This window comes from Manis javanica, chromosome 1 (assembly GCF_040802235.1).
Source record: "Manis javanica isolate MJ-LG chromosome 1, MJ_LKY, whole genome shotgun sequence".
NCBI classification, from domain to species: Eukaryota; Metazoa; Chordata; class Mammalia; order Pholidota; family Manidae; genus Manis; species Manis javanica.
The window spans coordinates 223,366,205-223,390,431 of NC_133156.1; the positions used below are offsets into that span (position 1 = coordinate 223,366,205).

Consider the following 24,227-nt stretch of genomic DNA (forward strand, 5'->3'; position numbering starts at 1 on the left):
GGGCCTGAAGGGGTGGAGGCCCACACCCCCTGCCTCCTGTGCTTCTGTGGCCCCTGACCTAGGACCCTCACAACCCCCTTCGCCCTGGGCACCTGGGGGCTGGTGGGGCCTGCAGACCTCACAGCAGGTGTATGTTCTGGCCCAGGAAAGGTGGAGCCGAAGGCCGAGAGCTCCTGCAGAGCCTCTCCATTGGCACAGTGCCTCAGAGAGCTCTGCCCAGCGACCCCTAGAATGGGGCTTGTGGGGGGTCACTCTGGGCGCCGCAGCACTGTGCTGGGGATGCTGCAGCTGCCTGGGAGTGACTTCGCACAGTCCTCTCTGCCTCCAGGGTCACAGGGATGGGGGGAGGATAGTGGGGGGGAGGCACCGCGCTGGGGGCTGCTTGAGGGGCAGCGAGGTGCCAGACGCCAGCTCTGACCTCCTCTGTGTGGGAAAGCAGACACATCCATGTTCACGTGAGAAGCTAAATGACTGTGCAACGGAAACCGATGAAAGACCCCAGGATGGGTGGTCAAGGAGAGGCCATGGGGTGGGGGAGAGCGGGGCTGGGTGGGCACTCTGGGAGGGGGCCCCTTTTTGGAGGACAGAATGGTGCAAGTGTAGACACAAGTGTGGGGCTGGGGAATGTGAGCTGGGCACAGTGAGTGGCCCTGGCACGGCAGGGTCACCTGGGAGAGGTTGGGGGTGAGGCCATAAGCCCTGAGCTGTTGGTGTAGGAGCAGACCAGGGTTTAGATTTTACCATGTGGGAAAGTCACTGGCATCAATGGTATTTTGCAATAATGGCTTTATTGAGATGTAATCCACATGCTATACAATTCACCCATTTAAAGTGTGCAATCTGATGGTTTCTAGTACATTCACAGAGTTGTGCCACCATCACCACAGCCAATTTTAGACCATTTTCTTCAGGCACCCTAGGTTTTGACTGAGGAAGCCCTATGTGGAAAAACCTTTGCTGAGAGGCTGGGGTGGATGCATGAGAGGCAGGGATACCATTAGAGAATAACTGCCCACATCTAGCCCTGTGGTTCAAAGGGCCTGGAGAGAAGAGGTGGAGAATAGAGGCCTAAGGACCAGGGAAAAGGTGAGACCCCAGTCTCAGGGTTTCGGGCTTTGGCAGATGAATGGAAAGTGGTGTCACTTCCACAGAGAGAGAGAAGCCAGAGGAGATAGGAGGCATCTGGTTCTGGAAGATAGGATTTTAGGGGACTGCAAGTCGTCCAGGTGGGGATGTCCAGAAAATAAAGATGAAGGGCTTGCGGCCGGAGGTCTGCAGTCATTTGAGGTCAGGTATCTCAGCAGGGGAGAATTCAGAGGATAGCTGAAGGCAGAGTATGACCCCTGAAGGGTACCCACTGTACAGTGGTGGGGGCAAGACCCCAGCCAGCCCAGGAGACAGAGCAGGGGAGCTCAGGAGGTGAGAAAGAGCCTAGAGCATGGAACCAAATGCAGGTGTGGACGTGAGAGAGCTGGAGATGCCTCTTGCTTGTGAACTTCCAGAAGCCAGGGCCTCTTGTTCACCCCAGGGCCCAGCGTGGCAGTGGCACTCAGTAAAGACAGCTGAGTGCTGGAGGCGTGGACTGATTAGCTAGCAAGGATGCTGAATTGAGCTCAAAGACCCTGAGGATGCAAAAAGGCCCTTTGGGGCTGTGGGTGACTGTATCAGTCAGGGTCCATTCAGGAGACAGAAACCACATAGTGGTTTCAACAGGAAAAGTTTAATATAAAGACATTAACTATAACAGGGGATTGGAGTAATGAGAGATTGGCTTGTAAGCAGTAAAAAAAAAAAGCTGCAAAGAATACAGAAATAGCATCTCTGAGAATAGCCACTACCCCTAGGTTTGCCCATGGTGGAGGCCTCCCAGGACTGAGACCCTGGCCTTGGTGGAGAGGGCCTGGCCATGGCTCCCTAGGTGGCAGAGAAGTCACTGTGGTGCCGTGGTGCCAAGACTTGCTGGAAACCTGCTCTCTGGAACACACTCCTTTTGGAATGTGAAATGCATCCTTTTGGGTCCTCAGGAAATTTGTTCAGGAGGAAACATCTCACTGGAAGCACGCTGCCACTAAACTACCCAACGGGCATGTTGGGTGAAGCTGCTGGCTGCTGCCCTGGAGAAGCTATCTACACTGCAGGAGCCGGGCACCGGGAAGTATGCTGCAGGAGCTGGTGCTGGAGAAGTTATATGCCACGCAGAAGTCCTCCGCAGAGCACACTGTGTCTAGGAAAGAAAATGCCTTCTCCTCCTTCAATGTCTCTCTAGTGCCCTCTGCTAACAGAGTTCAATGTCATGCCCTCTGGCAGAGGAAAAACGTGAAGGGCCTTTCTCAATTTTCACAAAGCAGGCAGTGAAGGATGAATAAATTGCTTCCTGGCATGGTCTATTCCTGTAGTTACAAAGCTTCCATTTGCACCTTTGCACACATCTGAGCTCCCCTATGGCAACAAAATAGCTCTGTTTCTATGTATCAAGACACAGCTAGCCTTCTTATGGAGTCCTCACCTTTTCCCCAGATGAGGCATCCCAGCAATCATTTTATCAATCCCTGTCTGCATGAATAATTTTTCAAGTTCAGTCACAGTCCCACTGAGTATTCTGTTACCTAAAGACTAAATTATGAAATCAAGAAGAGAATGGTTACCATGTACAAATAAACATATATCAAGTAAACGGAAACTTCAAAACTACTACAGTTCGCCTTTTTCTATTTATTTATAAGGCCACATTTGATACCTGGCTTCCTCCTCCCATTTCCCATCCTGTATTTCCTGGGCAGTCAGCTGGAATCTTAGCAGCTCAGGCTCCCTTTACCTGGTGGAGGACCCAAATCTTGATTCTTGAAGGATCTGAATCCTCAGTTTATCCTGCCCCCCATTTCTCTGTTACTGTAGTTTTCCACTGACCCTTAATTTTGGGCATGGACATTCTGAGAGGCACCTGAGAATCCCTTGGGTTCCCAACAAGGTCTTCCTTGCCTCTGTTGTATACCAGCAGCCCAGTTTCTCCTTGGTAACTAGGGTCTGTTACTCCAGCCAGTGGAGTAACTCCTTTTTTTGTCTGTTGGTTCAGTGGCATAAGAGATCCAAAAAAGCCAGACATATGACTGATTTTCCATTGGATCCATTGTGGTGTCCCCTTTGGGGGTTACAACATTCAGGGCCCCTAGAGGGTTTTAGAGATATAAGGTGGGGTAGGGAACAGATGCAGGAGTCAAGGGGAGAGTAAGTGAAGAAGGTCTGGAGTTGGCAGGTGTGGACCATTCTTTAGAAAATGCTGGAAAAGCAGGTGTGGACCATGGGCCACCTCCAAGGGCAGATAGAATCAGACCTGTGCTCAGTGGCTGTCCTAGACAGCAGGCCCCTCCAGGGTCCATATGGCAGATTCTCACCTGGACTTCAGCCTGGCGCCTGTATCCCTGACTCCCACAGTGTGGGAAGCCCCTCTGACTGCCTCAGGCCTCCACAGGGCTGCTCCCAGCGTGCCACACTCAGAAATGTGTGCTCCTTTATGAAAGTCTGTATCGGATCATTTTGGCTCCTGAGAACGACTTCAGCTCTTTACCAGCATCTATTTTGGGTATAAACCTTTTTTTCCTGCCTGCTTTTGGGGCTGTGTCATGGTAACCATCAGTCTGAGCAGAGGAGTCTGATTCAACTCATCTCTGCCAGCGCGGCCACCATGGTGGCAGCAGGTTTGGTGTGATCATAAATGCTCACGCGAGTGTCCTGGCCTCGAGGCTGGTGTGAGAGCCACAGTCATCTTGTTGTGACTCCAGAGCCAGACAGATGGGCTTTGAAGTGGGGAACAGGATGACAGGACTGTTGGCCTGTTGCCAGTGGCTTTTGGTTTTCTCTGGGCAGCTGGTGGTTTGGACAGGAGGGCCGTGTCTGGAAGTCAGAGTAATGGTATGACGGTGCGCATCTCGCCATGTTCAGGAGAATAAACAGTCAGAAAGTGGCGCTGGAAACTCCCCCTCCTCCTCTCCAGCCCCAGGCTTGTGACCCAGAGGGCTGTGGCAGTGGGGGCGGGCTGGCATATAGACATCCTTGTCTAGGAGGCCCTGATGTCTCCCCCAGCTTAGCAGGCCTGGAGCTTATCCCTGCCCTGGCAGATGACTGGGTGGCATGGGGCACAAGACACTTTCCTGCCTTCCATCACCCACAGGTCTCATTTGTACCTCCTCCCAAGCTCAGATAGGAAATTCGGCCAGGAGGCTGCTGTCTGTGGGCTAAAGCCACACTGGGGGCACAGATAACTGTTCTGGGGTCTGTGCTTAGCATGTTCATCCATGCTGCCATGTTTGTAAGGACTCTGGAGTTCAGAACCCTGCCCTGGGACTACATGTTCTACCTTGGAGAGGTAATAAACCTCTGTAAGCATCAGTTGCTCCTTCCATAAAATGGGAATAATAATGGAACCTACTTCATGGACTTCACAGAATTGTTATGAGGATGAGATGGGACAATAGCACAGTGCCTGGGACATGACACATGCTTAATAAATACTTGAATGAGTGAATGAATGATTTCATTGGGCGGTTGCTGAATAGTCTGACTGGAAGGTTGCACTGCTTACCACCACACCTGCCCTGCCCGTGTCTCTCTGCAGACAGGCTGAACCAGGAAAGAGGGACCAGCTGGCAACTTTGCTTTCTGACCAGTCCGTGTGCAAGGCTAATGTTGTCTTCCACAGTCTCATGCCAATGGTAGAGTGGAAAACGGCTTCAGGGTTGGTCAGACCTGGATTTGCATCTGGCTCCATTGCTTACTGTCTGGCCTTGGGTAGCTAGTGTGAGCCTCTCGATACCTCATTTTTCTCATCTGGAAGATGGGGATAAAACAGTCCCCACTTCAGAGGGCTGAGGTGTGAGGATGAATGACATGTTGAAATTGTGACGCTGTAGTCCTGGCATGTTCCAGGAGCTGAGTAAGTAGAGGCTCCTGTTTGAGTGACGTACACTGACTGGCAGGAAAGGAGAGAAAACTGTGGGCTGGATTAGTCAGGAACCAACACTTGTTAAAATTTCTCTTTGTGCAAGGCACCCTTGTAATGATTTTTAATGCATTTCATTTTGATTCCACAATGGCCCTGTGGAGTAGCTACTATTATTTCCCCCATTTTACAGCTGAGAAAACTGAGGCACAGTTTTGTCTCAGGTCACACAGCTGATAAACAATAAGGCCAGGATTTCACGCAGTTGGCCCCGAGGGAGGACTTCAGGAGGCTGAGATTAGCATGAGTCAGGACTGTCAGCCACAAGGCACACAACTCACACCAAAGGAGAGAAAGTTTCACATTACAGGGAGTTTCAGAGATGCCCTGCCTCCAGGTACAGCCCAAGAATGACTTCAGTGTCCCATCCATGTCTTCATCCCTTTGTTCTCAGGCAGGCTCTCCCCGCAGGGTCAGCAGCTCCTGATTCGTATCCTACTGTAGTAGCATCTTTCCAATGCACCAAATTTTCCTGGGAGGCCTCTGATTGGCCTTGCTTGGTCACATGCTTACTGCATAGGCTGAGGGGTGGGGTTAGCACAGGAACACCCAAAATCCCCCTGGGAAGGAGGGGAAGGGGGGAAAGAGGGGGAAGGTAACTAGGTAGAAGAAACCAGCAAAGTCCACTAGTGGAAAACCAGACTAACTTCAACTAGAGGGAGAAAGAAGGGCCTGCCACAGTGATGGCCAGATCTTTCTCAGCAGTCAGATGTAGCAGAGGGGCTCTTACGTGACATTAGGATTGTTTTTGATGGGGCAAGGATTTAGGTTTGTAAGCAATTATGATGCCTGGAAGATAATCCTATCCTGACTCTTAGTGAGGTGACACTGGGGTGACAATCCAGCTGGTCCTGGTTGAAACAAGCATGGAGGTGAGACTTGGGGTGATCAGCTCAGGGGGTGCTGATGGGGGTGGGCTGGTGAGGAAGGTGGCCGTGGTCTGGGGACAGTGTGGTGGTGGGGGTAGGAGCTGGCAAGGCAGGGGCTGTCTGTGGAGGCTCCAGGGCATGACTGAGGTGTGGTCTTTGGTCTGAGGTGGGCTAACAGTGAGCCAGAGCTGTGGTTAGGGGTTCAGGTGGCAATGTGTGCAGAGGTGCAGTTTTGGGGGAGTGTAAGGACAGTGTACCACCCTGTGCCTGGGCTAGACTTGGTGGAAATGATATGTTGAGAGGATTAAACATTTTGTGAGGGGTCAGGACGGGTGGAGAAGAAGGTACCACTTCGGTAGCTGATGATGGAACTCTGTGTGGGTGTGAGGAACTGACAATGGTTATTCTGCGGGACGTGATGGTTTCATAGAGCAACAGAGGTAGAGGGCCTAGCTGCACTCTTATAAAGGAGGATGGAGGCCCAACACAACCAGTGGTTACAGTTGGAATATAAGCCCTCATTCCATCCCAGTCTCTCCTTTTTAAACTTATTTTTCATTTCCTCCCAGTAGTACATGCATCTATTTAAGAAGTCCCCTAGTATCAGCATCTCTTCACCAAATGCAATCATTTCTTGTCTACTCTCACCCCTTTTTTCTTCTTACGGGCAACTACTTTAGCTGTTTCTTGTAGCAGTTTTACATCTCAGATGAAGAGGAATGTGCACACATTTGACTCTTCCATTTTAGACACTTTCCATTGATTTCCTAGTTAGTAAATAAGAACTGAGCTTTCTCACATGGCCAACCTTCCTGCTCCCCAGCCATCCTGCTGAGTCGTTCTTGTGGTAGGCGTACTATCAACAGTGCCCCACCAGTGTTCTTCCCGAAATGTTTTATGCATATGTTAATATATGTATTTATGAGTGCAGGTAATAGGCAGGATAATGCCCCCCCCCCCCCACAGAGACAGCTACATTCTGATCCCCTGAACCTGTGAATATGTTACCTTATGTGGCAAAAGGGACTGGGCAGATGTGATGAAGTTAAGGATCTTAAGATGGGGAGAGTGTCCTGGATTATCCGGGTGAAGCCAGTGTAATCACAAGTGTCCTTAGAGATGCAAGACTGAGGCAGGAGAGTCAGGGAAGGAGATGGGATGGAAGCAGTGTCAGAGTAACATGATGTGAGACAGACTGGCCGTTGCTGGCTCTGAGAATGGAAGGGGCCATGAGCCAAGGAATGAGCAGCCTCTAGAGGCTGAAAAAGTCAAGAAAATGGATTCTCCCTGGAGCCTCCGGAAAAGAATGCAGTCCTGCCAACACCTTGATTTTAACCCAGTGAGTAGACCATTTTGGAGTTGTGACTTCCAAAACTGTGAGATAACAAATTTGTGTTGTTTTAAGCCATTAATGTTATGGTAATCTGTAACAACAGCAATAGGAAATTAGTATACTGTGTAATAAATAAATGGAAATATCTCCATATACCCATATCCATGTGTATATATACACACATATTTGTTACATCAACTAATGTCACTATTATTCACAGCTGAACCTTATAGTGCACTGCTGTAGTTGGCTTTCTTTTTGTTTTCCCTGAAGTTAGTAATTAAGTTAGTAATTACCTTGCTTTTTCATCTGCCTTATTTTCTTTGTACCTTTTGTTAATTGTTGCCACACCTTTCAATAGCTGTCAGTACGGCTTTCCACCAAGACAGTCATATCAAGTTTCAAACATTTCAGGTCCATTTTTTGAGTTATCCACTCTCTTGCTCTCTGGGTATTGGCACCTTCTGGCTGCTGTTATGGGACTTTCTTCTGTGTTCATCCTTGGTGCTTCCTTTGCCTTCCTTCTTACTGGAGTTGGTGTTCTCTGGATCTCATGTCCTCCTCTGGTTTGGTCACTTCCCAGTTTGGAGCAGATATCCAGGACAGTTACCCATCAATATCCAAATCCATCCAGTTCCTGGGTTCAGATAGAAGAGTGTAGACAGTGAGTAACACCTATAGTTCCATCAGTTTAAAAAGACAGTTCAGTGGTAAAGAGCACAGCGATGACAGCACTCAGCATGCCTGAGTCTTGAGTCACATGCTCAGATGTGAATAGAGGCCCTCGATGACTCCATCTGGCCTCTTTTTACTTAATCCTGGAGATCCTTTTCCCTGGTCTCCTGTGTGTTCCCATGCTTCCCAAGAAAGGAGTTTCTGAAAATATCTTTATTCTACTCCCACATGTAAATGATAATTATGCTGGGTAAAGAATTCTAATTGGAGACTTATTTTAAGAATTCCAAGGGTACTGGTCCTTTGTTTTCTTGCTTTCATTATTAACATTGAGCATTTTGAAGCCATTCTGATCCTGAGCCTTTACATGTCACTTTTTTTCTCACTCTCTAGAAATCTGCAGGATCTTCTCTTTGTCCCAGGGTCCTGAAATCTTGCAGTGATGTGCCAGGTGTGCATCTGTTTCCATCTATTGTGCAGGACCTTCAATAGGCCTTTTCAGTCAGGCAGCACATGTCTTCCAGTTCTGGGAAATTCATTTGAATTAGTTTATTGGTAATTTTCTCTTTTTTTTTTCTTTCTTTCTTTCTGTAACTCCTATTTTTTCAAATAGGGAAACTTCTGGGCCATTTCTCTAATTTTCTTTTCAGTCCTCTCCTATTTTCTATTTTTCTTTTTAATGTGCTCCTGTTGAGTTTTGCATTCTTCTAGTATGATTTTTTTCAGCTTTAAAACTTTTAAAAGAAGTAGACCTATTTTTTTAAATTATAGAATAATTGATGTACAATATTATATTAATTCAGGTGTACAACATAGTGATTCAACAATCATATTCAAGATGCTTGCCACTGTAAGTGTAGTTATCATCTGTTACCATACAAAGTTATTACAGTATTTTCACTTATGTTCTCTTTGCTGTATTTTTATCCCCATGACTTGTTTATTTTATAACTGGAGGTTTATACCTCTTTATCCCCTTCACCTATTTTGTCCATGCTCCCATCTCCCTACCCTATGGTAACTACCACTTGTTCTCTGTATTAATGAGTCTATTTCTATTTTGTTTGTTTGATATTTTTAGATTCCACATGTAAGTGAAATATGGTATTTGCCTTTCTCTGTCTGCCTTATTTCACTTGACATAATAGCCCAGGTCTATCCATGTTGTCAAAAATGGCAAGAGTTTGTTTTTTATGGCCGAGTAATATTCCATTGTATATATGTACCATCTCTTCTTTATCCATTCATTTGTTGATGGACACTTAGATTACTTCCATATCTTGGCTCTTGCAAATCATGCTGCAGTAAATACGAGGGAGAATATATGTTTTCGATTTAGTGTTTTGTTTTCTTCAGATAAATACCCAAAAGTGTAATTACTGGGTTGTATGGTATTTCTATTTTTAGTTTTTTGAGGAACCTCCATATTGTTTTCCACAGTGGATGCACCAATTTATATTTGCTGCAATAATGCATGAGGGTTCCATTTCTCCTCATCTTCGCCTATACTTGTTGTTTCTTGTCTTTTTTATATTAGCCATTCTGACTGGTATGAGATGATATCTCATTGTGGTTTTGATTTGCATTTCCCTCACAATTAGTAATGGTAAGCATCTTTTCATGTGTCTGTTGGCCATCTGTATGTCTACTTTGGAAAAATATTCAAGTCCTTTGGCCATTTTTTAAGCAGGTTATTTGTTTTTTGGGTATTGAGTTGTATGAACTATTGATATATTTTGGATATTAGCCCCTTAACAAATACGAAATTTGCAAATTTATTTTCCCATTCAGTAGGTTGCCTTTTCATTCTGTTGATGGTTTCCTTCACTGAGCAGAAGCTTTTCAGTTTGATGTAGTCCCATTTGATTATTTTTGCTTTTCTTTCTGTTGCCTGGGGAGAACAGCCAGAATAAAATTGTTAATGTGGATGTCCAAGAGTTTACAGCTCTTTTCTTTTAGGGGTTTTTTGGCTTCAGGTCTTACATTTGGGTCTTTAATCCATTCCAGTTTATTTCTGTGTGTGGTAGAAGACGGGTTCATTAATTTGCATGTAGCTGTCCAGTTTTCCCAACACCATTTATTGAAGACACTGTCTTTTCCCTGTTTGTATTTTTGCCTCCTTTGTCATATATTAATAGACAATATAAATGTGGGTTTATTTCTGGGCTCTCTGTGTGTCTATTTTTGTGCCATCTACTAGTAAGATTTTTATTCCTAGGAGTTTAGTCTCTTAGTGTTCTTTTTTAGTAGCATCACATTCTTGTTTCATGAATGTAGCATCTTCTCCATGAATGAAGTCTGTTTCTTCCAAGTTGTGTTTTGTTTTGTTCTTGTTTTGGGTTGTTTGTTCTGGTCTCTCTCTTCCAAGTTAGAAGCTCCCTTCACATGGCCAGTGGTTCCTGGTTGTCGTTTCAGGATTAAGAACAGGGGACTAAAAAGCTGCTTGGATGCTCTGAGCATGATGGTTGGGTTTGTTGACTTGTAGATCCACACTCGTTGACCTTAACAAGCCATTTGGACACCATTTGGGTTCTGATGTCAGTATCTAAACCCTAAGTTCCTTCCTTGTGGACTGTTAGATTCTCTAGAGAGGAAGGTAAGTGTCTGCTTGCCAGTGTTCTAGAAGCCTAGTGGGGGAATAGCTGGGGGAACTCACTATCAGCATTTAACCTTCATCTCCATGTTATTTTGGCTCTCAATTGTGCTAGTCAAATCTCTGTGCAAAGATCCTCTGTTTTGTGTTCTCCAGAGAATAAACCTTCAGATTTCTAGGGGAGGTGGATCTAGGGGTTTTCTTTCTTTCACTCAGTCCACTTTGTTTTCACACATGCATCCTCTTCACCCTTGGTCCAGAAAGTACCTGGTGCTATCATGTCAAGTGTCATTAAGGACTCTCTTATAAATCAGTTTTCATGTGCTCTTTGAAACTTGCCTGTCACAAGTCTGCTTTCCAGACCCCAAAATTTTACTGGTGGTGTCTCTTTTCTCTTCAGCCCAATGTTATGTCTTCTTAAAAATTGTTTCTACTAATTTGTATTTAGAAGTAGCAAAACTTAGTGTGTATATTCAAAACCCCCATCTTTTGTCCACAACATTTTTGTAACTGAAGTGGTGATGATGATGGTGACCATGTCAGTTGTGATACCACAACATTTCTATGATGCAATTCCTTTAAAATTTTTTTAGGTTGTTATAAACATTATTCATGGCCACTGTGGGCATTAGAAGTAGAAAGAAGAAAATGAAAGCTGTCTGTCATGGTGGTAGGTTTCTTGGCAAGGATTTTTCTTTGGTGGTGGTTTTTGTGGCACAGCCCTTGGCAAGGGCGAGGAGGACGCTTTGGTTCAAGGAGCAGGAGGGCCATGCTTGGCGAAGGACTGTCATGGTGGACACGTGCTGCTGTGTTGGGACTCTGGGCCCAGGAGCAGGTCATTCCCCACTGTCAGGGCTGCTTGAGAGAAGAAGAAAGCGTCTAAGGGCAGGCAGTAAGTGCTGTCTCAGGCCTGGACCTTGGTCACCATAGGGGGCCCCCTGGAGTTGTACAGGGCATATCCTAGATGGTTTTAGATGATGCTGGGTGATTTTGAAGGGCATTTATGGCCAGGTCAGTTCTACTGAATAACACAAAGGAACCTACAGACTGACCCAGGTCAGCCCATTTGCTGTGAGGATAGTGTATGCAGCTGAGATATTGGGGGACAGCTGGAGGAAGGGAGGAGGGAAGAGCATTTCCTCTCCTTTCTGGGGCATCTGCCCTCGGGGTCAATGCCTTATACTGTTCTGCTTTTCCCTCCTGCTTTCTTCCTCTTCTCCTGGTAACCAGAGGTTCTCTGAAAGTTTTTTCCTCACAGAAGCCCCCTGGATGTTTGTAGGCCTCAGGACAACATTGACACATATGTCTGGCAGGGGGTTAATCTGCCTCTTACTTTGTGCCTTGGTCTCCATGGACTTCACTCTGGGTCTCTGGAGCTCCTGAAGGCACCTCAGCCTTGTCCTCTCTTCCCCTTTGCCCTTGGGGCCCCCAGCAGCTTGGCAGGGCAGAGCTAGGAGATGTCTGTAGATCATTTAGTCCAGTTCTCCCATTTTATGGATGAGGAAACGGGGGGACCAGAGAATCCCAAGGAAGAACTAGAACCCACATCTGCCAACTCCAGGGTCAATGTTCTTTCCAACCAGACTCTGCCTTTCTTAGCTTCTGCATCCTTTGAAAGATTTGGTGTGGGGTTGATTGGACATGTTTGTGCTAACAAACAGGGAGTGGGTTTGAGGGGAATTGTGGGCTGATAATGGACTGAAGCCTTGTGGAGTCCTGTTGGGCCAGTTCTCAATGGACTCTCAAGAGTTGTTTCTCTAGGGTGGTATGAATCGGGGATGGAGCTTCATAGAGACACCCTCAGAGCTTTAGAGTCAGAAAGATCTGGATTCAGGCCTCTGTTTTGACACTGGCACATGGACAGATCCTAACCTTAGAGACTTAGATTCAACTGTAAACCAGGAATAGTGATAGTCCTAGGAGCCGCCCAAAGGACGAAGGCTTAGCACAGTGTCTGACGCTCGCAGCTGCTCTCACTATTGTCACCTACTCGCTTGTGCAGCTGGGCAGCAAACTTTTACTGGGCACCCGCACTACGCTAAGCTTAGAAGTGTACATTATGCCTGGGGTTTCCTCAGGGCTCACCTGTGGGACATGGGGCACCTCCAGCTTGTCTGAGTTTTAGCGTATGGGCCCCGGCTGCCTCCTCCCAGCTCCAGCTTTCCCCTCCACACTGGGACAGAGCCAGGAGTGGGGCACCCACTTCCCAACCAGGCACCCACCCCTGGGGAAGGGGCTGTGCCCACGGTGGGAGACCCAAGCCTGTGCTTTCTCCTGTTCCTGGTTTTCCAGGGAGCCCTGGCTGGAGGGGGATGGGAGAAGAAGCCCAAGAAGGAGGGGGGACCCCGGGGAAGCAGAACCAGGAACTGGAGGGGAAGGGTGTGGGTGGGCCCAGATCCAGCCTGCCTCCCACTTTCCTCCTCCTGCCAATCCCCTCCCCAGCCCAGCCTGCGCACTGAAGGCCGGGGCTGGGCCTGTGTCTCCTGCTGGGGGTGGGGAGCAGGAGAGCTCAGTGTCTTTGAGTGAAGGGGGTTGAAGCCCCACACTGTCACCCCCAGCTGAGGCCTGCAGCTAGGGCTTTGTCACTTCATTGGCTTGAGGCCCACACCTGAAGCAGGGAGGGTGAAAAGCCCCTAAAATTCAGTTGTGTGGGTTCAGAAGGGCCCTCAAGCCCCCCAACTTCCGAAGGCAATGGGGCAGGTTCCCAGGGCGGGGGCGGGGTTGTCAGGCGGCCTTCGTGCTGAACAGCATGGCCACGACTGGGGCTTCTCCCCTCCAGGGCGTCTTCTTGGTAGCCCCGCAGACCTAGGCGTCAGCCTGGCTGCAGCCTGAGCTCAGCCCCAGCTTTCCCCGGCCCAGGCGCCCGTCCCAAAGTGAGGTGACGTTCATTTCACTACATCCTGTGAGCGGCTCACTTCCTCCACGTGGTGGGAGCGGTGTGGGGGTGGGGGCGTGCGGGGAGGGCAGATTAGAAGGAAAATGTAGCTGGGCTGGGGACCTCTGGGATTTCCCAGGGGGTGGTTGGGTGGGAGGGAGGGTGCGGGAAGCTTTCAAAGGAAAGAACAGACTTGAATGAAGAGAAGGGAGGAGGCGGGAGGCAGCTGAAGTCCCAGCAGTGGTGTGCACGGCAACGCAGAGGCCCCGAGACTGTTGCTGCCTCGCCTGTGGCCACCACACCTGGGAGGCAGCAGGTGGCCCTGAGGGAAGCCAGGCAGAGCCCTGCCAGCTGCGTCTGCCTTGGTTTCCCCCACTCTCCAGGGTGCGAGGCTGGCTGAGCCGCTGGTGAGGCTGGAAAGGGGAGGGGATCGGAGGAGCAGGCCTCACAGGCAGTGTGGCCCTGGGGCTGAGGCCTAGCCCCGGGGAATGGTGGGAGACAGGCGGCCTGGGCTGGGGTGCTCTGCCCTGCTGACCCCTCTTCTCTTCCCCAACAGGTGGAGCCACTGGAAGCCCAAACCCACAGGCAGCCCAAGGCAGAGTTTCACCAGAGTTCCACTCAACATCCGGATCTATGTCTAAGTTTTAACTCTTGCTTACAAAGACCACGATAATTCCTTCCCCAAAGCCAAGCAGCCCCGCAGCCCCGCGCAGCTCCAGCCTGCCTCCCACGGCCCAGCTGCCCGCAATGCCCTCCAGCGGCCCCGGGGACACCAGCAGCTCCGCTCTGGAGCGGGAGGAGGACCGCAAGGTGAGCAGCTGGCCCTGCTGGGGTCCCTATGGTCAGAGCCCGGGGGTGGGTAGGGGGTGCCCAGCCCAAGGAATAACAGCCCAGGAGTGCTGAGCGCTGGACTGTAGCAGCGCAGTCTTCACACGGGGGTAGGAGGGTTGAACGCTGTTTTGGAGATGCGGACACAGGCTTGGAGAGGTTACATCCTGGTGGTAGAGTGGGAACTCGACCAGGGGGTAAGGCTCCGGAGCCCAGACTTGTAACCCCCGTGGTTTAAGCAGGGTTTAAACCCAGGTCAGTGCAGTGTTAAGGGTCAGCCTTGCAGAGAGTCCCCAAATCTGGATACTTTTCTAGATTGGCCTCTTATTAGCTATGTGTCCTCAGGGGAGCCTCTTTAACTGGTTTAGCTGTGTCTGTTTTTCCAGGGTGTTCAGCAGCTCCTGGGAGGCCAAAGACAAACTCAAGGAGGCTTGGTATCTGTGGGGCTGAGTGAGGGCTCCCCCTCCTACAGTCAGGCACACGTGGGGTGCTGTGTGCCTGGAGCCACCCCAGTCATCATGGAGATGGTGATTTCCTGCCCCCCCCACCTCCGACTCCGAGTGTCACTCCTGATCATGGAACTAGTGCCCTTGTTTTCAGAGCCCCATGAGGGGTGACTTCTTCACCCTTCTGCTAAACTCCAGGATGGACCTAATCAGTTAGAGGAGATCACAGCAGACTGCTGGGAATCCCTGCTGGGCCCCAACAGGCTTCTTTGAGACCTCACCCAGCCGTGTCCACCTACAGGCAAAGCCACCTGCAACCCCCGGCAGCTTTGACTCTGTGTCCCCCACCCCGTCAGTGGAATGGTATACCCCAGTGCCACCCTTCTAGGAAAGCTGTGTGGGCCACAGGCCTTCCGGGGTGTCCTATCTACCATGCCCTGATCCCCACAGTTCCTCTTGCCTGCTCCTCTTCGCCTGAGCAGGAGAGAGAGGTGGAGATGCTTGGGGTGTGTGGGAGTAGCAGGATGTGCTCGTGTGCAGTTTGTCTTTTTGGAGCCAGGTGGACACCTGGCACCCAGTGTGGGGCCCCTGAGCGTCAGCTCTGAGACCTGCTCCCTGCTCACCCTTGCCTGCGTGTGCCTAGCTCCTTCCCTGGCTTGCTCATTCTTGGAGCGTGTTTCTGTTTTCTGGGTGGTTTCCATCCATTTGGTCCCTGGGGACAACCCATGAAACAAGTGGGGCAAGGACGGATGGTCCAGGTGGGTCCAGGTGAGAGCCTGGTTTCCTGCGTCCTGCGTCGGAACCTTTCCCACTGCCCCATCTGTGTGGATCCTGGGATGGATGGACGGACGGACACACACACACCAAGCCTAGACTCCTGCAGAATATCATGTGGGGCACTGTGGGGGGAGAAGAGAAAGAGGGGTCAGCAAACTGGTGGGAGAGCACATTCTGTGGCCCACTGGACAGGACTCCTAGGGGCTACTGGTCAGTCCTCTTCTTTCTGACCCCACGGATAAAGAACATGCAGTCTAAGCTATCCCATGGGCTTTTTGGGCTACTCCCACCCAGGACTCAGGCCGCAGTGGACCCAGACCCAGCTGCCATAGTCGGGGCCACTGGCCACCTGTGCTCTCGAGTGGCAGCTGTGGCTGTGGCTGGTTCCTTCCGCCCTGGGCCTGGCTTTGCTCCTCTGTTGAATTAGGTGACCCTGAGCCCCCTCCCCTGCTCCAGTCTCCTGACTGGTGCCGACATAGCTCCACATCCAGGCGTTTGCACTTGGCAGTCAGCTGCCCTCACAGGTGGAAATGGTGGAGACAGTTGGGCCAAACTCCCCCTCTTACTGGACTGAGCTGCCCTGGGCAGCAGAGCCCCTGGCTCCCTCCATGAAAAGCAGGAGGTCAGCCTGTCTCCTATGACAGCTCAGGATAGAGAAAGCACTAGACAGAGTTAGAAGTCCCAGGTCCCAGGCTTAAGTATGCCACTTAGAGGAGGTGTGACTTCAGGCCATCTGGGCTTATGTTTGCTCAGCTGTAAAATGGGGATAGTAACTCTAGCTGTGCTTGTTTGACAGGGTGGTTGTGGAAGTCAGATGAGGTCATGGGCATGGACGTGCCCTGCAAATAGCAAAGTCTGGTCCAATTATGAGGGATTACGATTGCTATTATTATCTACCCAGAGTAACGGCTCTGGCTCCAGTGGCAACACACACACACCCAGGCCCAGATGCTGGGCTGATAGAGCGAGCGGACAGACGGGGCTGGGGCACGGCGGGCACATCCCCAGCCACCCACGCCCACAGTGCACACACTGCCTCACCTGGCACACCTCCTTGGCACCTCTGGGCTGGCTCCTGCAGCTCTAGGGAGCCGCCCAGGAGGCCGGGTAGAGGCACCAACAGCCGCCCAGAGCAGCTGTGAAAGCCAGGCCTGGGGCAGGGGTGCCCTGGCTATGCAGAGGGGGAACATGGGCTTGGGCCGCAGCCCACGGGGCCTGGCAGAGCTGCCAGGGGCACCTGGCACAGGAACTGTTCGGTGAGCAAGAAGGAAGGGGCGTGGCCACTCCCTGGCCCCTTCACTGCCCTGCCCCACAAGCCTTGCAGCCTCCTTCCCGCCACGCCTCCCCATGCACCTTTCCCTCTGCTGCTTCCTGGAGTTGCCAGGCCTTTGTTTATACCGTTTCCTCTCCCGGGTATGCCCTTTCCCTAATTTTCTCTCCTCTCTTGATCAAAGCCCTTGCTGTAGTCTGCCTTGAATTACAGTCTGTAGCGGACCAAGCCTTCTCAAAACATGAGCCCTCACCCAGCCGCACCAGAGACTCTGAGAGATTAGCATGGCAAAAGCTCAGGCCTCACCCTGGACCTGCTAAATCAGAGACTCTGGGGATGGGGATCAGTGTTCTAACCAGCCCTCTAGGGGATTTGAGAAGTACTGGCATGGATGATGTCAAACCCCACTGCCGCCCCTGGAGGGCAGGCCCCAGCCACTGGCTTCTGTGTGAATCCTCAGGGCCTAACTAGCGCAGAGAAGGTGCTCATGGATATTTTGTGGATAAGAGGGACAGGAAAATGAGGGTGGATAAGATAGAAGGACAATACCAGAGCCTGGGATCAAGAAGGTGGGGTGGCAGAGCTGTGCGTGATGGGTGGGCTGAGGCAGCCGCACTTATGCCTGGGAGGGCATGGAGAGGTCTGTGCACCTGGTGTTCCCTGGCACCTGCCCAGGGTCTCTTCCCCCCGCATCCTTCCCAACCCTGCTGTCCATATGCTGGGCGGGGAAGGGTGCTTGGGGAGGCTGGGAGGAGGCAGACTATGAGGGCTGAGCTCTGGGTCTCTGGCCAGAGCAGGCCAGCTGGGTAAATGTGGCCGCAGCAGAGGGAAAGGGAGCTGGCCTTGTGGGAGATGGGTGGGGAGGTGAGCTGCAGGAAGGCCAGGAGCCTGGATCCTGGCTTCAAGGGAATCATGGAGGAAGAGGGCCAGGCCCTGCGTGGAGGAGAGGGAAAGTTGCAGAGTGAGCCGGTAAGCAGACAAAGAGCATTTAAGTCTTCAGGCTGGAAGGGGTGCCTTAGATTCTCAAATATGAATCAGCACCTGGCTAGGAGTCCACACCCCTGGCTAGGCCCCTGATCTTGCCACTCCCCTTTCCTCAGACCTCAGAAATGGAACAGTCATGATGCATTGAGTGCTATCTGCCAGGTGCTTTTTTAAGCTCTGTACTTGTATTATCTTATTTCATTCTTAGAATTGTTCCCTAAGGTAGGCTCTATTATTTTCATCACTCCATCTTACTAAGACTAAACTGATGCTCAGAGAGGTTAGGTCACTCTCCTAAGGTCACACAGCTAGTAAGTGGTGGTGCTGGTATTAGAACCCAGGCAGCCTGTGCTTTTGGTTTCTGTGCTCTTGGGCTGCCTCCTGCGTGAAGGGGGAGCAAGTGAATGGTGCCTCTCAGCTGCGATGCTCCATAGTCCTACCCATGTTTCTTCTGCTGCATGATCAAGTATGTTTATTTAGACTGAAAGTTAGATGGTCAGAGAATGCTCTTCTCTGTGTAACAATGCTCTTGCCCTGGGGTGCATGCTGGGGGCACTTCATCTCCAGCAGGATCTCACATGCACAGGCCAGTATGCATGATTGTGGCTGCACATGTGTGCATGCACGCACACACACACACACACTCACACATACAAGATACATACTGTAATGAAGACCCTGCTATAGTTGCATTGCTTCTTCCCGTTCCTTTCTGCCTCCCTCCTTTCTTTCCTCTCCACACACATTGCTTCTCTTTCCTTCTCTTCCTCCTGGCCTCCCTCTCTTTCTTTCTTCAACTTAGGTACCTTTCCAGGTAGGTACCTTAGGTGCCTTTCCATAGTAGGGCCCCACACGCCTGTTGTATGAATTGAATAAACATTCTTGGAGGAGCCAGTGAAGGAAAGGCAATAGGAAGATCTGAGGATGAGTAAGCCAGGCCTGCCTTTGGAATAGGGGGGCCCCTCCTAGACAGCTCACCCTGAGCACGGCCTCTCATGGTGGGTCCCATGCTGGATACTAGAAGGGGAAGTGGGGGGGGGTGAACTTGTGTTGGGGGAGCACAGCAAGTGTGCCGGTGTGCATGCGTGTGCGTGCATGTGTGTGTGTGTGTGATGTGTACATGCATGGCCAGTGCTGTGACTAGAGCTACTCTGTCTTTACCTAAGTCCAGCTCAGACACCTGGCAAATACTGATTTCCCAGGGCCACTGCCCACTCCCTGGGCTCTGGTGCACAAGCTCAAGGGCATCCTTGAGTGGGGCTCCCCCTAGCTCCACTCTCAGTTATTCTTGCTGGCCCACACACAGGTCTGCTGCCACCCCTGGGCATGCTCTGCTATTACTGCTCTCAGATTCTCACACATAGTCTCTTAGGGCTGGCTCTTGGCTGTACAACAGTCACTACAGGAGTCGTTTAAACAGCACCCCTCTTAATCCATGTAACAGTAACAGAAAAGGCAGCCTCACTGTTACCTCTTCAGGAGCACAGCTAGTAATAAGGTGCATCCATTTTTAGCTCAGTGGAGTCAATGAGATGATTGGGCACGTAGAGCAGACATGTGATGTGATAGTGCCCACCCCTGAACTGACTGGGACCTGTTTTAGTCTTCAGATCCCCTAAAATTCTCTAATTAGATATTATTGCATGTCAAGTTTAGTTAACTTTGTAGTCAGTACAGTTTTGAGTGGGGGTCGCTTGGACTGTGGAGACCAGCCTGTGTTTGAGTCTGGACTCTGTTGCATGACTCAGTTGTGTGACCTCTGAGCAGGGAAACGAGAGATTTACATGAGCTGCTGCATGTGAGTGCCTAACACAGGGACTTGTCAGCTATTAATTAGTCTTATGATTTATTTTGGGTATCTGCCTATCTACCTTCCTACCATCCTACCTACCTACCTACCTACCTACCTGTTTACCAAACTGGTCATTTACCTACCTACCTGCACACTTGTGGTGTGGGTGCACAGCATCCCAAGGACTGCAGTGGCCTGGGAGGAGAGTGTAGAGAATGCAGGTGGAGGTGTGAATGGTGTGGGTTTAAAGTCTGCTGAGAACCCAGCATACAGAAGGAAGTGATTTCTCTCTGGGTCCACAGGCACCAGCAGGCCTGAGATCTCTCCTCCTTTTACCCACTTAGCAGAAGCAAAACTGAGGCAAGTGGCTGGGAGACCTGACTTCTGATGGGAGAGGCTGTGACTCGCTTCAGCAGCCTGGGTCCAAGGTCCCTAGGGTCCCTCCTTCTCTAAATGGCCCGGCTTGGATAGAGCTCATCCCTGCCCAGAAGTGGGTCCCCAAAAGGCCCGGGCAAGACAATCTGAGCTCAGCTCTGCAGAGGGGAAGAGGGCAGACTGGAGTGGGTATCCCAGGATAGTTGAGAAATGGAGGCATGCCCTTCCTTTCTGGCACCTGGTCTGGGCACAGGGCCTGGTCATACCCTGCAGCTGCCTCTGCAGAGAGCCACAGGGCAATTAGGAATATTACTTATAATCATCCCATTTAACATTTGCACAGTGTGGAAGGGCACATAAAAGAGTTTGCTTTGCCTGGCAAGTAACTCATGTGATCCTCACAGTAACACAGGCAGCGTCTACTATCATCATCCCCATTTTAGAGGTGAGGAACTGAGGCTTAGGTGAAGAAACTTGGCAGAGGTCACATGGCTACGAAGCAGTTTTTCTCTGGATTCCTTCCTTCTACCCAGCAAGAGAAATCATGCCCTACATAGTGCTGTAATGCCTCCAGAAAGGGGCTGCCTGATGGGCGGGGATGAGGTGGTGGGCTGTGCAGAGCCTGGGTGGGCTGCTGAAGGAGCGAATGTGAGTGGGTTCAGGGTCTTCAGAGGTGGCTGCTAGCAGACAGTGAGCACCTCAGCAAAGTGTCAGGTACTTATTTGTTCACATGTTGTCTCTCTCTCTGTCAACTGAGTTCCCTGTTTGCTTATCTTTGTGTCCAGTACACAGCAGGTGCTCGATACCTCAGGTCAGCACTGATGCCACACAGGTGAATATAGGTGGGCGGCATGTGCTGGGCCGTGGGCTCAGTGGAGTCTCCCTGCTAGGAGGCAGTGCAGCCTCCGCATGGCGCAGGGGTTAGGAGGACAGCTGCAGCCCTGGCGGGAGAGCCTCAGAAAGCCCATGGGCACGGCCACTTTCAGCCATTTAGCATTTATAGAGCATCTGTGAAGGTCCCCGGGTAACTCTGGGGACTTGGAGGGGCCCACTGGACACGGCCTTCCAGGAGCATGGCCTTTAGGGAGGAATGGGAGGCTTTCATCAATAATTGTAATACAAAGCTGACTAAGCAGTCAGTGAATATTTGTTGACTATTGTTGTATAATTGAAACTAAGGGCTGACAGATTTGGGAGGTGACTGAGATCACTCAAAGCAGGGGGCTTTGGAGGGCTGTGTGGAGTATGAGCATCGCCCGCAATTCCAGGTGCCACTCACCCAGTCCTCCTGCCTTCCCAGCGCCCCCCCAGTGGCACCCCCTGCCGCTCACCCCTCTGCAGACCCGGCCTGGTGTGGTGTGTGGGGTCCTGTGGCTGTAGCTCTGAGGCCCTGGTGCTCAAGCAGCCCAGAATGGGGCTCTGCCTGTCAGAGAAGGCATTCGCTTCAGTGAATTCCACCACCGCAGACAGGCCCTGGGAGGCCAGCCAACCAGCTGGCAAAGGCTGTACATGCTTCTTGTCCCAGGGGGCCTGGGCAAGTGGCTGGCTAGATCCGGCAAGTTATCCCCTCAACTCAAACACCAACTTGAGACATCTGCTCAACGGATGCAAGGTCAGTAGCATCCGGTGTGCATTCTGAAGGGGGCACGTAGGTCTGGTCGGCTGTCTCTGGGTGAGGGCCTCATGGGATACATATCTCTTAGGGGGAGGGGTCGGGTGTCTAGACATGAGACCCCTGAGACATCTGTGTGTAGAGGTGTGCATGTGAATGCTGGTGTGTGCCTTTACCTTGGATTGCCTGGAAGCTCACACACACACACACACACACACACACACACACACACACACACACACACACCACATACACACACAGCACATGGCAGACTAGGGTCCAGCGGCATGTTGCAGTGGAAAGACCCATGAGCTGGGAATCAAATGATTTAAATTTTGGTTCTAAAGGCCTCCCTTCCTGCCGCTCTGATCTCTGCAAGTTGGATAACCTCTCTGAGCTTCAGATTTCCCGCCTATGTAATGGGAAAAAATAATAATAATACTGGCTCTGCTCTCTGTAAAGCATAAGAATAAAATGAAGTAACACATGTGAAAATGCTTTAATTACCATGTACTGTACAAATGTGAGAGATTATTATCATGAGAGCCCAGCTCATCAGAGTGAGAAGTCGTATGTGGCTTAAAATAATCCATCCAGTGAGCTGTGTTAAAATGTAGGTCAAAGCATAGCCTCAGAAGTTCAGAGAGGCAGCTGGTAACTACCTAATCTAACAGGCCAAATGTGAGGGTACTTTGAAAGCTGTAAAGAGTTATGTAAATGTAAAGTGACATGATTGTGTTTAAGCCTAGAAAGTACATTTTAGTTATCCTGTTTCCTGAGCTGGAGTCACAAAGATCAGAGCAGCACAGGAGCCTCATGCATGGCTGTCTTCATGCAGGTGTGTACATTTAAATGTGCCTCCTCCCTGTAGCATGGACTCCTTTATTGAGCACCTACTGTGTGACAGTCACTCATCAAGTATTTTCGAGTGCCTGCCTTCTGCCAGCTGCATTGGTCTAAACATTGGGAATGCTAAAGTGAGTAAGATACAGTCCTTCCCTCAAATTGCTCGTGGCCTGCCCAGGACAATAACTGGCAGTTGCAGTGCTGGGAAGCAGGCACTATAGGGGAGGAGGGACCCATGGACTCAGTTTAGGTGGGGGATGGGAGGAGGGCACTCAGGAGAAGGGGATCCAGGAAGTGAGGTGGAAAAGTGAGAGTTTGCTAGTCAACCTGAGGGCAAAGTAGTCAGGGCAGAAGGAAGGGTCTTGCCCAGGTGCCAGGAGAAAAGCAGCCTCTTTTTGTACCTGGTGCAGTCTGCTTGCCGCCAGTGGGAGGAAGGCAGTAGGGAGAGGAGCCCAAGGTGGCTGGCCAGATCCTGGGGGTCTTGCTTCACATGGGCTAAGGAGCTTGGCTTGATCCTGCAGGCCTCTGGGAGCCCCTCAGCAAGGGCCTAAACTCTGCAGAGTGACATGATCCGCTTTGCATTTTGGAGAGATCACAGAGCCCAGTGTTCCTGAGTGTCTCACTGCAGCAGGACCAGCCAGATGTTGGGGTTTGTCTGTAGCAGAGAGTGATGGCTGTATATGCAGGGGTGAGCTGGGATTTGCATGCTGGCAGGAGGGGAGGGTGGGAGGGGAGGGAAAGGTGGACTTCTGTGAGGAGTTTTGGTCAGGTTGTGCAGGGGAGGAAGTTAACAACTCTTGAGTAACTATCACATGTCAGCTTTTGATATATTATCTCATTTAATTTTTAGAGTATTGCATGAAGTAGATATTTCTTATTCTCCCCATTTTACAGGTGAGGAAAGCAAGACTCAGAGAGATTAAATAATTGACATTTAATTTATACTAATATTACTACGGAATATAAGTTATTAGTGAGTAAAAAGCAGAGCAGAAAGTCCAGCTGCCTCCACCCTCTCCAAGTCCCACCTAACCAGAGTCTCTGCCCTCTCCTGCTGCCTCCCACGGAGAGGATTGGCTACTTCAGTCCCCTTACTTGATGGATGAGGAAACCAACCTGGGCTCAAATCCGTTCCTGCTAAATTGGTTACTGTTTTCCAGCTGCTGCAAGTCACTGTGGGTCAGATTCTTCCCTTTGAGAGTCTTAGCAGCGCCTCCTAATTCAGCGCTACTTGCAGATTTGATAAGCATAGTTTAAATTCCTTTGCTCAACCCATCAGCAAAGATGTTGAATGAAACAGACACCATAACAATTGTGTGAAGGAACCACCTGATAGGCCTCCTTGCGGGGCATGGCCGGAGCCATCTGCTGCACTTCTTCAGTGGGCTGCCTCTCACTCCTCAGCGTGAACTCAGGCAGGCTGGGAGCAGAAGGTATCGCCACCTTCCTGTTTGCCCTGTGACATCGATACATCATGGAAGAATGATATGTTGGCCAAAGATAACATGCTTTTCACAAGCCATGCTTCAGGGCCTGATGGAAAGGGTGTGGGTCAGGAGCTGCTCGAGCTGGGTGTGAGTCCCCACCCAGCTCTTGTGGAGACACGGGTTCCTCAGGTGTGCTTGAGGACTGAATGCTGGACCAGGAATTGATCACCTTGCCCCACGCTCAGCCTGAATTGCAGGCTGAAAACACAGTAGCCTTCCCTGATGGTCCCCACACTCTTGACACATAAGACCCAGACAGGTGAGGTGACATCAGGGCATTCCACCCCTTCCTCCAGGCACAGGTTACACTGGATTGAATGCAACAGGGGAAGCTGTGCTGAGCATGTCCTTGCATCAGGCAGAGCATGTGGCTTAAGGTGAGGAATTACAGCAAGTCTCTGGATGGTACAGCATCGCCTATCGGGGGTCACCAAAGGCTTTCTGCATGTTGATGGAAGCTAAGGATTGC

General features: G+C 50.6%; 1 protein-coding gene across 9 annotated transcripts in view; it reads left to right on the forward strand.

Annotated features, from left to right (window-relative positions):
• The window catches only part of DNMT3A (DNA methyltransferase 3 alpha), a 108,873-nt gene that overhangs the window by 13,132 nt on the left and 71,514 nt on the right, over window positions 1-24,227 (forward strand). For 8 of the 9 annotated variants that reach the window (XM_073215707.1, XM_037005572.2, XM_073215696.1 and 5 more), the window contains exon 2: window positions 13,898-14,151. In XM_073215707.1, coding sequence (XP_073071808.1) covers window positions 14,089-14,151 — 63 coding nt within the window. In that variant the 5' untranslated portion in view covers window positions 13,898-14,088. Of the gene's footprint in view, window positions 1-13,523; window positions 13,749-13,897; window positions 14,152-24,227 lie in introns of those variants that run through there. The other variant, XM_073215700.1, reaches the window with a different exon arrangement.